The 17243-nt window shown below is 40.6% G+C and overlaps 1 protein-coding gene and 1 long non-coding RNA gene across 3 annotated transcripts; one reads left to right on the top strand and one right to left on the bottom strand.

The window, feature by feature from the left end:
• The first annotated feature begins 127 nt into the window (after window positions 1–127).
• dnase1l1l (deoxyribonuclease I-like 1-like) lies at window positions 128–14915 on the top strand. Of its 2 annotated transcripts, XM_061987811.1 has the most exons (10): window positions 128–226; window positions 310–434; window positions 507–654; window positions 739–827; window positions 3741–3827; window positions 3897–4018; window positions 13955–14067; window positions 14199–14356; window positions 14522–14618; window positions 14698–14915. In XM_061987811.1, exons 2-10 carry the CDS (start codon window positions 319–321, stop codon window positions 14776–14778), a joined length of 1011 nt encoding a protein of 336 aa, XP_061843795.1. In that variant the 5' UTR covers window positions 128–226; window positions 310–318; the 3' UTR covers window positions 14779–14915. The 2 variants fall into 2 exon arrangements, with proteins under 2 accessions (XP_061843795.1, XP_061843801.1); XM_061987817.1 differs by having other exon boundaries at window positions 180–434.
• On the bottom strand, window positions 6372–14785 carry LOC133624335 (uncharacterized). Its single transcript, XR_009817990.1, has 4 exons — window positions 14684–14785; window positions 14193–14347; window positions 13932–14048; window positions 6372–6790 (listed from the first exon to the last, which is right to left on the bottom strand). It is a non-coding gene; the product is annotated as an uncharacterized lncRNA (long non-coding RNA).
• Window positions 14916–17243: the final 2328 nt, after the last annotated feature.

Below are 17243 nucleotides of genomic sequence, written 5' to 3' on the forward strand. Positions count from 1 at the left end.
TTGACTTTTGTTGGACTGACTGGCTGTGTTATCACATTTGCGAGAGCACCAAGGTCGCAGAACAGAGCCACTCTGCAGGCTTACACACACACACACACACACACACGCATTAACGGAAAACATACGCCACACACACACACACACACACACTGTGTATGAAGGATATTTCAGCATCACCTTCTTGTTCCCTGTAGAATCAATAACACTGCAGCAACATTTGTAAAAGGCAATCATCTTTTAAAGAGCCTCTTTTAAAGCTGAATTGAGTGAGTGCTCATGTGACCATTGTTGTATTGAGGGTGGTTTTAGCAGTTCCAGATGCAGCTCTATTATCATCGGGCACTGACACAGCACAACCATGACACCCACTTTGACCTGTATGTTCCACACCAGCACTCACCACATGGATACTGGCTGGAAGCTGCTCGCTGCAGGTAAGAAGACACACCTGGACTCTCTTTTTTCGCAATAAGTTCACTTTGTCCTCTTTGATTTGCGTCAATCAGCCACAAGATGAGGACCGCAGGCCTGCTGTTTATCACGGGGATGTGTGTGTTGGACCTGGCTTTTTCTCTAAAGATCTGCGCTTTTAACGTGCAGAGTTTTGGTGAAGCCAAAGCCAACAACAAGAAAGTTATGGGGGTTCTAATGAAGGTATCCATTACTTTTACAACCACAACATCAGCTCCAATAAGTTGATTTGTATGAGCGTTTTTTTTTTTCATTTTCTTCCCAAAGATTATTTCCCGATGTGACGTGTGTCTCATTCAGGAGGTTCGGGACTCTAAAGGACGAGCATTGCAAGCCTTGGTTAAAGGTCTTAACAGGTTTGTCTAATAATGTAACTGGCTTGAAAACTTGATATCATGTACAAACCCCATTTCCATATGAATTGGTCAATTGTGTTAGATGTAAATATAAACGGAATACAATGATTTGTAAATCATTTTCAACCCATATTCAGTTGAATGCACTACAAAGACAAGATATTTGATGTTCAAACTCATAAACTTTTTTTTTTTTTTTGCAAATAATAATTAACTTAGAATTTCATGGCTGCAACACGTGCCAAAGTAGTTGGGAAAGGGCATGTTCACCACTGTGTTACATGGCCTTTCCTTTTAACAACACTCAGTAAACGTTTGGGAACTGAGGAGACACATTTTTTAAGCTTCTCAGGTGGAATTCTTTCCCATTCTTGCTTGATGTACAGCTTAAGTTGTTCAACAGTCCGGGGGTCTCCGTTGTGGTATTTTAGGCTTCATAATGCGCCACACATTTTCAATGGGAGACAGGTCTGGACTACAGGCAGGCCAGTCTAGTACGCGCACTCTTTTACTATGAAGCCACGTTGTTGCAACACGTGGCTTGGCATTGTCTTGCTGAAATAAGCAGGGGCGTCCATGGTAACGTTGCTTGGATGGCAACATATGTTGTTCCAAAACCTGTATGTAACTTTCAGCATTAATGGCGCCTTCACAGATGTGTAAGTTACCCATGTCTTGGGCACTAATACACCCCCATACCATCACAGATGCTGGCTTTTCAACTTTGCGCCTATAACAATCCGGATGGTTCTTTGTCTCTTTGGTTCGGAGGACACGACGTCCACAGTTTCCAAAAACAGTTTGAAATGTGGACTCGTCAGACCACAGAACACTTTTCCACTTTGTATCAGTCCATCTTAGATGAGCTCAGGCCCAGCGAAGCTGACGCCGTTTCTGAGTGTTGTTGATAAACGGTTTTCGCCTTGCATAGGAGAGTTTTAACTTGCACTTACAGATGTAGCGACCAACTGTAGTTACTGACAGTGGGTTTCTGAAGTGTTCCTAAGCCCATGTGGTGATATCCTTTACACACTGATGTCACTTGTTGATGCAGTACAGCCTGAAAGATCGAAGGTCACGGGCTTAGCTGCGTACGTGCAGTGATTTCTCCAGATTCTCTGAAGCCTTTGATGATATTACGGACCGTAGATGGTGAAATCCCTAAATTCCTTGCAATAGCTGGTTGAGAAAGTTTTTTTTAAACTGTTCAACAATTTGCTCACGCATTTGTTGACAAAGTGGTGACCCTCGCCCCATCCTTGTTTGTGAATGACTGAGCATTTCATGGAATCTACTTTTATACCCAATCATGGCACCCACCTGTTCCCAATTTGCCTGTTCACCTGTGGGATGTTCCAAATAAGTGTTTGATGAGCATTCCTCAACTTTATCAGGATGTATTGCTACCTTTCCCAACTTCTTTGTCACGTGTTGCTGGCTTAAAATTCTAAAGTTAATGATTATTTGCAAAAAAAATGTTTATCAGTTTGAACATCAAATATGTTGTCTTTGTAGCATATTCAACTGAATATGGGTTGAAAATGATTTGCAAATCATTGTATTCCATTTATATTTACATCTAACACAATTTCCCAACTCATATGGAAACGGGGTTTGTAGTATGGGACTGAAATGAACAAAAAAGAGATTAAACCTTAGATTTCACATGCACTGATAATTTCATCATAGGCCTGAGGGATGCGCAGTAACAACATAAACACAAAGTTGTCATGACAAATTACGTAAGTCAAATATTTCAAGCATTAATACCAATACTTAACTCAGTTTTATATTCTGATATTTTGACCAGCTTGGATGTCATTAAAAACCTTCTTAAAAATATACCTTTAAAACGCGAACAGAGTGTTGGAACTAGCGATGCCCCAAAAAAGCTAAACAAAAAAAACAAAACAAGTTTCGGATGATATAGGGTTGCATCTAAACTCTCTGATACAAGGAGTCCAAGGTTGGTCTTTTCTTGTCAAGTCATTCACAAAAAGGTAAACAAGAAAGGTAAACATGACAGGCTATCGGCTACTAGTAACTAGGATCTACACAATACACAAAATAGCACACAAGCTAAAAATACAAAACAAGTGTCCTTAATTGAACACTATTGCAGTCTAAAACATTTGTCAATATAGACAAGTATCAAATAATTATAGTTGCATATTACTTACATAAAAGGTATCCAGTAACAAATGTGTCCGCATCATTCAACTTACTGCCTCATGACCTAAACCTAATGAAATATTGTGACCCCCGGGCGTCGCCAAAAAAACAAATGATCAATTTAATTGAATCTACCATGGAATGAAATGGAACTATATTGTCATTGCACTTAAAAAGCACAACAAAATTATATTTCCAGAACAGTACAGAGAAGAGTCGCTTTTTTTCATCGACCTCTGTGTTCGTCGGGTGTTATCGTGGTAACACAACCAGTCAGTCCAACAAAAGTCAACAAACAGGTTTGTGTCCATAAAAGGCAAGGAAGGAATTTGTAGCGTCTTGACTGCACTGTCCTTTAGGGAGAATCTCAAAGCAACGACCTTACCAGTTTGCTCCAGCCGGGGAAAAGAATACAGATTAGAATGTTTGCATTTGAGCGAGCCAAAACAAATGTAGCATTTCACTCAAATTGTCAGTTTCTGTTTTTCTAAATTCATCATACTTCGCAGAGCAGACAATTTCTCCAAGATGTTATCCAGTCATAAGGTTAGTGCTTTTCATACCGACTGTTCTGAGTAATTTCACTCGATCAAGCCTATTTTAACATATAATATCGGAAGTGAAAAATTTGTAATCGGACACCCTTGGTTACAACCGAGCAGAGCGAAAACACTTTCAATGCATTTTCTCTTCCATATTTTTAATTTCTGCATACTTTTTGCTGCACCCTTTTGTCTGCAGGTTTGACCAATCAAACTCTTATTCCTATGTGGAAAGTGAGAGACTGGGAAGGAAGAGCTATAAGGAGCAGTACGTCTACATTTACAGGTAACATCTGTGTAGATGATGTCAAAATATCATGTTCATATTTTGTCTCTCTCATTATCATCGCCATAGAAACAACATGCTGCAGGTGAAGGAGCAGTATCAGTACTCTAAACAGGTGCAAGAGGGGACCAATGACACTGACGTCTTCTCCAGGGAGCCTTTCATCGTTCGCTTTCACTCCCCAAACACACGTAAACCAACAAAGCATCACACAATACATATATAACAGTTATTAAATCTAAAAAATACAAAAAGTCAAAGATGTTCGCCTTTTGGTGGAATTTTAGAATGAATCATTGCACCTTACTTACCTTACCTGAAAGTGGAATATGCTTAACTTTTTCAGATATTGCATAGCGATACTTCGGTTATGGTCAATAATCCAAACCAAAATGTTCGTAAATAACCGAATCATACAATTTATCTCAAAATAATAATGTTACCTTTATTGAAGACTCTTGTTGGCAAAGACGGCGATGAGCCGAGAGGAAAGACCGCCTTTGTACGCTTTGTAGTTTTTTCTTGAACTCATGAGCGTTTCTCACCTTCTTTATCAAAGTGTTGTCACTCGCAACTTTATTTGGCCCCATGGGGACCTATTTTGCAAGCATACTAAGTAAAGAACACAGACTGAATCACCAACATGTGGGATTCTTTGTTTGGGCGCTCAGTTCCACATGATACATGGACAAATAGACTAGTTTGTTAAGAATAATGTTTGTACATACTTCTCCCCCTTAACGTCGCCGCCTCATACACACACACTTATGTTTACATGCACTAAAAAACTAATTATTGCATGGATTTGGTTGAAACCAGCATTTTAAAACACATGTAAAAAAAATTAGGCTTAATTCGGCTTTTGACTTTTTAAAGATGGGATTAACACATCTAGATAAACCCCCTTAAATAATGTGTTTTTTTAACAAGAAAAATGCCATCAAATTCAATATAAAATGACCAGAATATTATATATTCATATAAATAAATAGATAAATAATATTATATACAATAATAATAAAGCTGAGATAGGCTCCAGCACCCCCCGCGACCCCGAAAGGGACAAGCGGTAGAAAATGGGTGGATGGATGGACATAATAATAAGATATAAATCTAATATAAAAATAAGTCAAGTTTTCTTTTACTTCAGAGTGTAAAAATAGAGATTATTTGATACACATAAGAATGGATAATACAATCTTAATAATAATAATCGCCACCTCATCACAGAATAGTTTTATTGCCAGATGCAAAAAGTGAAACTTGTACATAACTTTCTCCTGTGCTGCCACGGATTGCTTTATTATATTTCTGCCTTTCTTGTATCACCTCATCCTTGTTAATATGTTGGTGCTTTGTGTGAATGCTTTAAAAGGCCTACTGAAATGCGATTTCTTATTTAAACGGGGATAGCAGGTCCATTCTATGTGTCATACTTAATCATTTCGTGTTATTGCCATATTTTTGCTGAAAGGATTTAGTAGAGAACATTGACGATAAAGTTCGCAACTTTTGGTCGCTGATAAAAAAGCCTTGTCTGTACCGGAAGTAGCAGACGAGTAGCGTGACGTCACAGGTTGTGGAGCTCCTCACATCCGCACATTGTTTACAATCATGGCCACCAGCAGCGAGAGCGATTCGGACCGAGAAAGCGACGATTTCCCCATTAATTTGAGCGAGGATGAAAGAATCGTGGATGAGGAAAGTGAGAGTGAAGGACTAGAGGCAGTGGGAGCGATTCAGATAGGGAAGATGCTGTGAGAGGCTGGTGGGACCTGATATTCAGCTGGGAATGACTAAAACAGTAAATAAACACAAGACATATATATACTCTATTAGCCACAACACAACCAGGCTTATATTTATTATGCCACAAATTAATCCCGCATAACAAACACCTCCCCCCTCCCGTCCATACAACCCGCCAATATACAACCCGCCAATACAACTCAAACACCTGCACAACACACTCAATCCCACAGCCCAAAGTACCGTTCACCTCCCCAAAGTTCATACAGCACATATATTTCCCCAAAGTTACGTACGTGAGACTTTTTGAGACTTTTATTAGTAGGTTCTCTCTCTCTCTCTCTCTCTCTCTCTCTCTCTCTCTCTCTCTCTCTCTCTCTCTCTCTCTCTCTCTCTCTCTCTCTCTCTCTCTCTCTCTCTCTCTCTCTCTCTCTCTCTCTCTCTCTCTCTCTCTCTCTCTCTCTCTCTCTCTCTCTCTCTCTCTCTCTCTCTCTCTCTCTCTCTCTCTCTCTCTCTCTCTCTCTCTCTCTATATATATATATATATATATATATATATATATATATATATATATATATATATATATATATATATATATATATATATATATATATATATATATATATATATATATATATATATATATATATATATATATATATATATATATATATATATATATATATATATATATATATATATATATATATATATATATATATATATATATATATATATATATATATATATATATATATATATATATATATATATATATATATATATCCTACCAAGTCAGACCTACACTGTTCCAATATCCATTTCTCTGTTCTCAATTGTTGATGACTGATGATAACAACCAAACCCAGCCGCTACTCAAGTGGAACGAACCATTTCGTATTTTTGACAGTGGAGTGTATTTAGTCCTAGACATTGTTCATTTGATTCAAGAAACCTTACTGTTGAACTTTTACGACTATATCTATTTCATACTAACATTCATGCCATTGTATTTACAATTTACAAATTTAGATTCAATCTTCAAACTTGACAGATATTTTTGTGAAAGCTTTGTTGAAAAGTGAATCCTATGAAAAGTGGGGCATAGAAAACCAAGTTACAGTACGACTGTACTTAGCTTGTTTTTTGTAGCGGCCTTCTTTCACTGTAGGGCAGATCAGATGAAAGACCAAGGAAATGTCTGAAAAGGTGGGCTGAAACAGAAAGATGACAGTCAGATAAAGACAGCAATACAATATACTGTATATGTATTACAGTAGTAACCCATCATGTGTCAATGTTGGTTGTGGATCCATTTGGGTGGGTCAGAGACAGCCAGTCAAAAATGACATTACTTACATACTGTCGTCCCTCACCACCTCGTGCTTCAAATATTGCGGCATCACCACATCGCAGATTTTTTTGGATGTTTTTTTAAACAATTTAAGAATTTTCTATGATTTTGGGTTCTAAATCAAGCATTTTAAAGCATACAAATGACTAAGTAGACCACAGATATCACTACTACAGTAGTAGTATCGTGGCCACTGATTTGCTCAGCCTCAGGCAGCATTACTCCAGGATACAAGATATTGGATTGAAAAAGTGACTAAAGGGGTTTTTTGTATGTCTGAAGGGCTCTTATAATTTTGAAAAACGTATTTAAAAAGGTAGTTTTTATGTTCTAGCAATAAAAATGTTAGATTCGTAACTAATGGTTCCTAATGATTTGTGGAAACGGACATGTCGGCTGTAATATTGGCACAAATATTACATCTCTATTGGCTATGCTGATGTTAAATAAAAAAGGTTAAAGTACCACTGATAGTCACACACACACTAAGTGTGGTGACTATACAGAGGTGACCCTCTGCATTTGACCCATCCCCTTGTTCCACCCCCTGGGAGGTGAGGGGAGCAGTGAGCAGCTATAAATAATATTAATGACATATGATTATTATCCACTGATGACAATCCTATGTGCATCAGCAAATCTCTACTTTACACTCTGAAGTAAAGGAAAACTTGACAGATTCATGATAATGACAGGGTATGTGATTATTTAAATGTATACAAACACATAATTCATATTAAATTATATAGCTTTTAAAATTTTGAAAATGTTTTTCTTCTAGAGGAAAGACATTATTTAAGGGTTTTTATCTTCATGTTAATCTCATCTTTCAAAAGTCACAAACCTATTAGCTTTACATGTGTTTTAAAAAAAAAAAAAAAAAAAAAAAAAGATTGTTTTAACTAAATCCATGCATTTTTTTTAGTGCATGTAAACATAACGAGTGTTTATGTATGGGACGGCGACCATGGGTTCAGAGTGGGATGGGTGGCCCTTTAGAAGTCTTGTGTGTAAGAGGGCCCCGAATTTGGTGCTTTTTTAAAAGTTAAAGTACCACTGATAGTCACACACACACACACACACTAAGTGTGGTGACTATGCAGAGGTGACCCTCTGCATTTGACTCATCCCCTTGTTCACCCCCTGGGAGGTGAGGGGAGCAGTGAGCAGCAGCAGTGGCCGCGCCCGGGAATACGTTTTGGTGATTTAACCCCCAATTCCAACCCTTGATGCTGAGTGCCAAACAGAGAGGTAATGGGTCCCATTTTTATAGTCTTTGGTATGACTCGGCCGGGTTTTGAACTCACGACCGATCTCAGGGCGGACACTCTAACCACAAGGCCACTGAACAGGTTTAAATGGCAGATTCTATCAAGGAATTATCTTGGATTGCACTACAAACATGACGCCACTACCAAGAATGTATCGGGCCGGATGCAGGTCCATAGCAAAGAAAGACCAACGCGAGAGTTTTTTCGAAGGAAGGAGTGTGAAACTGCGAACTAACAAGCTGGTGGCTATTCATTGCTACCGTGCAAATTTCCAATAGCTAACATTAGCATTATTATTTGGATTTGAGCATCCAAAGCCACTTACTAGTTTAGCAGGAACACAGCAAAAGCAGCATCGACTCAAAATCCCTCCTCATTTTTGAGCTCACGTCAGTTAAAGTTAAAATGATTGTCACACACACACTGGGTGTGGTGAAATTTGTCGCCGCGCTCGGGAATCATTTGGTGATTTAACCCACAATTTTGCTCGGAATGGTCTCCTGCTGGCCCCACTATGGACTGGACTCTCACTATTATGTTAGATCCACTATGGACTGGACTCTCACAATATTATGTTAGATCTACTCGACGTCCATTGCACCGGTCACCCAGAGGGGGGTGTCCCCTCCAAGGTTTGTCATTGTTATCCCATTGGGTTGAGTTTTTCCTTGCCCTGATGTGGGACTTGTGCAGCCCTTTGAGATACTTGTGATTTAGGGCTATATAAGTAAACATTGATTGATGATTGATTGAATTCCAACCCTTGATGCTGAGGGAGGTAATGGGTCCCATTTTTGTCAGGGTGTGTAGGTGACGAACCCCAAGATGCAGAGATGGCAGGCTTTGTCCAGGAAAATATGATTTAATTTAACACTATAGCAAAAAAAATAAACAAAAGGGTACAAACAAAAGGCGCGCACAAGGCGGAGAACAAACTTGGCTATGAACTAAAATAGCACAAAGGCTAACTGTCGACAAGAAACAAAAACACTTACTGTGACACGAAGGAACTATGACATGAGCAGAGTGAACAAAAGTCAACAGAGCTACAACGACAAGTATTATGACAGGTAGTAATGACAATCATCCAGCACTGACTGGAGAGGAAGGCAGGTTCAAATAGCAGCTGGCTGATTGACACCAGGTGTGGCCAGGTGCCAATCAGCCACAGCTGAGGGGACAAAGCACTCAGGGAGATAATCAGGAAATAACCAAAATAAGAGCGCTGACAGGAAACAAAGACAGGAAAAACCAAAACCTAACTGTCAGTGACAAACCTGACAATTTTTATAGTCTTTGGTATGACTCGGCCGGGGTTTGAACTCACAACCTCCCAGTGTCAGGGCGGATACTCTAACCACAAGGCCACTGAGTCAGCGAGTGAAAACCGGATCAATGTTGATTCTTGACTGTCCTTTTCGTTTCTTTGGTAGTTTCGCAGCTTCTGCCATGATAGCAGTAATTGCACGCAGGCATTCTTCTTCTTCTTTTAGTTTTCTGGCGGCACGCAGGCGTTCGCATCGATTTCCGTTTTTTTAACGAATGGGGAAAGGGGTAGTGACGTATGCCGTAAAGTTGCTAAGTGCCAGTGAGAGCAATACAGACCCCCTCAGGCCACAACAGAGGTGTCATTCAACTAGTTGTAAGTCCATGTATCATCCCAAAAGTTATGAAAATATTTGATGAAAGTTGAAAAGTTACTTAGTGCTGCTTTAACATTATGAGAAACCTCAAGACATAAAATAACAATTTAATATATTTTTAATACTGAAGTGGATTTCTGGTCTTGTCACCCCCCTCCCGGGCAGGAGGGCAACACGGCAGTGCGGCCGGATCAAAAGAGACGTCGGAGACGCTTTGCTGAACAAAAAGTTAGACTTAGACTTCATTTTATTGTCATTCAAATTTGAACTTTACAGTACAGATGAGAACAACATTTTGTTGCATTAGCTCGTTGTAGTGCAGGATGAAAGAGCAATAATGTGCAGATATAAATAAATAGGTTACTGTACAGTATAGCTCGGTTGGTAGAGTGGCCGTGCCATCAACCTGAGGGTTGCAGGTTCGATCCCCGCTTCCGCCATCCGAGTCACTGCTGTTGTGTCCTTGGGCAAGACACTTTACCCACCTGCTCCCAGTGCCACCCACACTGGTTTAAATGTAACTTAGATATTGGGTCACCAGAGAAAAGCGCTATATAAATATAATTCACAGATAAATATATTGCACTTTTTCATATGCATCCACATTTATGGATGTATGTTATATTATCTTTATATTCCAGCGAGTTAATCCGTTTTTTGGGGGGGGAATTGAGGGAATTATTTTGATGCGTTCAAGAGTCTGATGGCCTGAGGGAAGAAGCTGTTACTAAACCTGGAGGTTCTGCTACGGAGGCTGCGGAACCTCTTTCTAGAGGTCAGCAGTGAAAACAGTCCTTGGTGGGGGTGGGAGGAGTCTCTGCAGATTTTCTGAGCCCTGGTCAGGCAGCGGCTTTTTGCGATTTGCTTTAGTTGCTTTATCACAAGCGAGCGTCATTAAACAGGTCTGCAGTATCCGGAGGAGCCTAGGTCAAAAAATGAAGGACTCCTCACTGGAGAAGCCAAACCATCAGTTTTTATATTCCTCCTTTCAGTCTCTGGGTGTGTGTGCTAAGTCAGGAGAGCGCATCCTGACCATAAAAGGAGATGTTCGTGTGTAAGTGTCTGGAAAACAACTGCTTTAAGTCATAACTCAAATGTTGGCGTGGAGCTCGACAGGTAGTCTTTTCTCAAGGATATGGTTATCACGTTTGCATTCCAAAGTCCCAATTAGAGCCTCTTTTCCTACGAGAAATTATCCAATCCACCTGCGAATATCAAACTAAGGGGCCTCATCAATTTATGTGCTCAAACTGAAATACCACTATTTAATTCAATTTGGTGGTTTTATTTCTCCTAGGTGAATTTTAACATTCATCATATGTAGAACATAATATCCATCCATCCATTTTCTACCGCTTGTCCCTTTTGGGGTTGCGGGGGGTGCTGGATTCTGGATGCTGCATTCGGGCGGTAGGCGGGGTACACCCTGGACAAGTCGCCACCTCATCACAGGGCCAACACAGATATACAGACAACATTCACACTCACATTCACACACTAGGGCCAATTTAGTGTTGCCAATCAACCTATCCCCAGGTGCATGTCTTTGGAGGTGGGAGGAAGCCGGAGTACCTAGAGCAGTGGTTCTTAACCTGGGTTCGATCGAACCCTAGGGGTTCGGTGAGTCGGCCTCAGGGGTTTGGCGGAGGTCAAAACACACCCGACTCATCGTGTAAATACAAACTTCTCCCTATCGGCGTATTACGGATACGGCAACAGCAGAAGTCACACTGGTTTGCAGGTGTGTAATTTGTTGTGAGTTTATGCACTGTGTTGGTTTTGTTGTTTGAACAAGGTGATGTTCATGCACGGTTCATTTTGTGCACCAGTAAAAAAACATGGTAACACTTTAGTATGGGGAACATATTCACCATTAATCAGTTGCTTATTAACATATTGGCTCTTAACTAGTCATTATTAAGTACTTTTTAATGCCTTATTCTGCATGGCCTTATTATAGCCCTAACCCTAACCAAATAACTCTAAATTAAGTCTTTATTACTTAGAATATGTTCCCCTAGTGTCCAAAAACTCTAAATTAAGTCTTTGTTACTTAGAATATGTTCCCCATACTAAAGTGTTACCAAAAATATATAACTTTGTCTTGAATTTGAAAAAAAAAACATTTTATTTTTCACTAAAGAAGGGTTCGGTGAATGCGCATATGAAACTGGTGGGGTTCGGTACCGCCAACAAGGTTAAAGGGGAACATTATCACCATTTCAGAAGGGTTAAAACCATTAAAAATCAGTTCCCAGTGGCTTATTTTATTTTTCGAAGTTTTTTTCAAAAAATTTTACCCATCATGCATATCCCTAAAAAAAGCTTCAAAGTGCCTGATTTTAACCATCGTTATATACACCCGTCCATTTTCCTGTGACGTCACACAGTGATGCCGATACAAACAAACATGGCGGAAAGAACAGCAAGTTATAGCGACATTAGCTCAGATTCAGACTCGGATTTCAGCGGCTTAAGCGATTCAACAGATTACGCATGTATTGAAACGGATGGTTGTAGTGTGGAGGCAGGTAGCAAAAACGAAATTGAAGAAGAAACTGAAGCTATTGAGCCACATCGGTTTGAACCGTATGCAAGCGAAAACGACGAAAACGACACGACAGCCAGCGACACGGGAGAAAGCGAGGACGAATTCGGCGATCGCCTTCTAACCAACGATTGGTATGTGTTTGTTTGGCATTAAAGGAAACTAACAACTATGAACTAGGTTTACAGCATATGAAATACATTTGGCAACAACATGCACTTTGAGAGTGCAGACAGCCCATTTCAGGCGCGCTAAGAACATATATTTTTCCACGATTTCAGCACTCAGGTTAACCATACCTAAATAGACACAAAATACTGCATTAAACAAGACTACCCGAATGTACTCGAATGATTGAAAAAAATAAATGTTTTTAAGCTAAATTATTGGTAAACACAGTTTATGTATAATAATTTACGTAAAACCGCGAGTAATGAATAAAGTTTTTATCAATTAATATATTCTGTAGACATACCCTCATCCGCTCTCTTTTCCTGAAAGCTGATCTGTCCAGTTTTGGAGTTGATGTCAGTATCTGCTTTGAGTGTCGCAGGATATCCACACATTCTTGCCATCTCTGTCGTAGCATAGCTTTCGTCGGTAAAGTGTGCGGAACAAACGACTGACCATTTCGTCGGCTTTCCCCACAGCCTCGTATTTTGAACAAATTTCGTCCAATTTCTTGCCACTTTCGCATCTTTGGGCCACTGGTGCAACTTGAATCCGTCCCTGTTCGTGTTGTTACACCCTCCGACAACACACCGACGAAAGTGAGAAAATGGCGGATTGCTTCCCGATGTGACGTCACGTTGTGACGTCATCGCTCCGAGAGCGAATAATAGAAAGGCGTTTAATTCGCCAAAATTCACCCATTTAGAGTTCGGAAATCGGTTAAAAAAATATATGGTCTTTTTTCTGCAACATCAAGGTATATATTGACGCTTACATAGGTCTGGTGATAATGTTCCCCTTTAAGAACCACTGACCCAGAGGGAAACCACGCAGTCACAGGGAGCAGGGGCGCCGCTAGGGATTTTGGGCCCCATGAAAAGAATCTTTACAGGGCCCCCAACACAGTGTCATTATTTTTTCTGTATTATAATTTCATCATCATTAGGGGCCTCTCTGGGCCCCCGTCCATCATGGGCCCCTAGAATCCGTCTCCTTTACCCCCCCTTTTCGGCGCCCCTGACGGGGAGAACATGCAAATTCTACACAGAAGGACCCAGAGCCCGGGGATAGAACCCAGGACCTTCGTATTGTGAGGCACATGCACTAACCCCTGTACCACTGTGCTGTAGAACACAATATGAGTTAATTAATTCACTTCAATACTCATTTAATCCAATATAGTAATGCTGTCTGAGGTGAGCCAATCAGTGGCCACAAAACTAAACAGCATGCAGTGATTGGTTTGGTCTCCTACTATTTCTAGTTCACTTAGACATTTTCACGCTTAAAAAATGCTTAATTTAGGTCAATAACACACAGACTATGCTTTAAAAAGTGAATCATGCTGTTGCGATGGGACGACTGCACCTTGTTTTTGTTTTGTGTTTTAGTAATGAAGGATGTGGTCCTCATTGGCCAACACACCAGTCCCAAAACGGCCATGAAGGAGATGGATCAACTTTATGTCGTGTTCAAAGAGATCTACTGGAAATGGAAGACAGAGGTGATAATTTTTTTTTGTATATGCATAATTCTTGGTCTATACTTGTGCTGCTTCCTTCCCACCGCATGCTTGATGATGAAATGGAAGTCATGTGGAACTTCTCCTTTTGTTCCATTGGCATTTACCTGCAGAACGCGATGATTTTAGGGGACCTGAACGCCGCGTGCAGCTACGTCACCATCAAGGGCTTGCGAGCCGTCCGTCTGAGAAGTGATCCGAAATTCCATTGGCTGATTGGAGACGAGCAGGACACGACCGTCCGGGAAAAGACTCACTGTGCCTACGACAGGTGGGAATTAAAGTGTTTGAGAAAACATGAAAACGTGCACGGAAATCATGCAGCTGCATTTAGACATTCTGTATGTTTATAGCTCAAATTAACATTTTTGGAGATTTTATCTGTATAAGTGATTTGCAGCTTGCATGAAAAGTTGACTTCATCTTTCAAAATCAGGATTATTGTCCATGGCCGTGAGATTATTTCCACTATAATCCCTGGGTCAGCTCGACCCTTCAACTTTAAAGAGACTTTCCATCTGTCAGAAGAGGAGGTAATAACTTGTAAAATAAAGCACTTTTTTTGCTCTGGATTTATACATGATTTTTTTTTTTTTACCGTTGACACATTAGGCCCTGAAGGTGAGCGATCATTTCCCCGTGGAGGTGGACCTGAAGCCAAACCATCGCTACCTCCTCCGCAATGAGCTGTAAAAGAAACTTTACTTTTATTCCATTTTTAGATATTTAATGAATGAAAATACAACCCAATGCAATTTCTGACAACAACACGTTTTACATCTCAGCACCTTTGCCCCCTTTAACTATCAATAAAACATAAGCTGCGTGTATGAGTGTGGTGCATTAATAAGATTTGTTATTCAAATGTTTAGTGCAATACAAATAAAATGTATTATTATACCAACCGCACTTCATGCATGACCAATCATGATATACAATTCCAAAATTAACATAAAGTGCATGTTTATATATTTATATCCTTCTTTGTGGGGACATTGTTGATTGTCATGTCATGTACTTTGTGGACGCTGTCTGCTCCACACGCTGTAAGTCTTTGCTGTCCTCCAGCATTCTGTTTTTGTTTACTTTGCAACCAGTTCAATTTTAGTTTTGTTCTGCATAGCCTTCCCTAAGCTTCAATGCCTTTTTTTAGGGGCACTTGCCTTTTGTTTATTTTTGGTTTAAGTGTTAGATACCTTTTTACCTACACGCTGCCTCTCGCATATTGTGATCACGACAAACCATGTTCCCGACATCTACAAAGCAATTCGCTAACTGCTGCCACCTACTGATATGGTATGGTATAACACGGTTACTCTGCCAAGCTCTAGACAGCACTGACCCTCAACAATGCCACATTTGCAGATTATAATTACTGGTTTGCGAAAAATATTTTTAACCAAAATAGGTGAAATTACATAATCTCCCACGGCACACCAGACTGTATGTGCCGTGGAACAGTGGTTGAAAAACACTGCTTTAGGCAATGTGCTGGGAGTGGTACGACCACACGAGGCTGGGCAGCAGCAGGAGTGTAGACATCGCCGGTTTGTAGAGCGGCGGAGCGACAGACCGACGACTGCTAGAGGTTGAAAAACAAAGTTATTTCGATCTCTAGCTGTAAGATATTGCTAGCAAGTAGGACATGATGTTTTTGGGGTGGGTCTTGCGGCGTTTACGGTGGCATTTGCTACGGCAACTAACCACATGGTGACTTATTTTGCAGGCATACTCTATGTAAAAAGGACACCGAATGAGTCACCAAGCTGTGGGATTCTTTGTTTGTGCACTCAATTCCGAGGAATAATACACGTGAAATCGGCGTGGCGAAGTTGGTAGAGTGGCCGTGCCAGCAATCGGAGTGTTGCTGGTTACTGGGGTTCAATCCCCACCTTCTACCATCCTAGTCATGTCCGTTGTGTCCTTGGGTAAGACACTTCACCCTTGCTCCTGATGGGTGCTGGTTAGCGCCTTGCATGGCAGCTCCCGCCATCAGTGTGTGAATGTGTGTGTGAATGGGTGAATGTGGTAATAGTGTCAAAGCGCTTTGAGTACCTTGAAGGTAGAAAAGCGCTATACAAGTATAACCCATTTATCGGACTTGTCTGTTATGCGCAATGTTTATTGTAACTGTAGGCCAAATTTGGCAAATATTTTTCCGCAATAACTGCATCATACAAAAACTGATTAAAAAAAAAAGTGTTACCATTGTATTGCAATTGGAGGACATCCATCCATCCATCCATTTTCTACCGCGTATTCCCTTCGGGGTCGCGGGGGGGCGCTGGAGCCTATCTCAGCTACAATCGGGCGGAAGGCGGGGTACACCCTGGACAAGTCGCCACCTCATCGCAGGGCCAACACAGATAGACAGACAACATTCACACTCACATTCACACACTAGGGCCAATTTAGTGTTACCAATCATGTCTTTGGAGGTGGGAGGAAGCCGAAATACCCGGAGGGAACCCACGCAGTCACGGGCAGAACATGCAAACTCCACACAGAAAGATCCCGAGCCCGGGATTGAACCCCAGACTACTCAGGACCTTCGTATTGTGAGGCAGATGCACTAACCCCTGAGGACAGTGATACAGTATATTTATAAGTGGTTGATTTATATAGGCTAGTAAGGAAAAGTTTTGTACATGGCAAGTTTCGGCTATCTTGCTTCTACAGATGACGTCACGCTAGCATCACGTGACACCTCTGATGAAGGCTGCAGAAGCAAGATAGCCGAATAGTGTCAGGTACAAAACTTTACCTTACTAGCCTATATAAATCAACCACTTATAAATACACATTAGTAGGCTAAATGAACCTCTTCAAGATACACTATATTGCCAAAAGTATTTGGCCACCCATCTAAAATGATGAGAATCAGGTGCCCTAATCACTTGGCCCGGTGTATAAAATCAAGCACTTAGGCATGGAGACTGTTTCTACAAACATTTGTGAAAGAATGGGCCGCTCTCAGTGATTTCCAGTGTGGAACTGTCATAGGATGCCACCTGTGCAACAAATCCAGTCGTGAAATTTCCTCGCTCCTAAATATTCCAATGTCAACTTTATTACAAGAAAAGTGAAGAGTTTGGGAACAACAGCAACTCAGCCACCAAGTGGTAGGCCACGTAAACTGACAGAGAGGGGTCAGGGGA

This window comes from Nerophis lumbriciformis, linkage group LG01 (assembly GCF_033978685.3).
Source record: "Nerophis lumbriciformis linkage group LG01, RoL_Nlum_v2.1, whole genome shotgun sequence".
Lineage (NCBI taxonomy): Eukaryota > Metazoa > Chordata > Actinopteri > Syngnathiformes > Syngnathidae > Nerophis > Nerophis lumbriciformis.

Coding starts and splice junctions, on each gene's coding strand:
- dnase1l1l (XM_061987811.1), top strand. CDS start 319: ATGCAGCTCTATTATCATCGGGCACTGACACAGCACAACCATGACACC. Junction 435..506: donor CTGGAAGCTGCTCGCTGCAG/GTAAGAAGACAC, acceptor TGCGTCAATCAG/CCACAAGATGAGGACCGCAG. Junction 4,019..13,954: donor CTTTCACTCCCCAAACACAC/GTAAACCAACAA, acceptor TTTGTGTTTTAG/TAATGAAGGATGTGGTCCTC.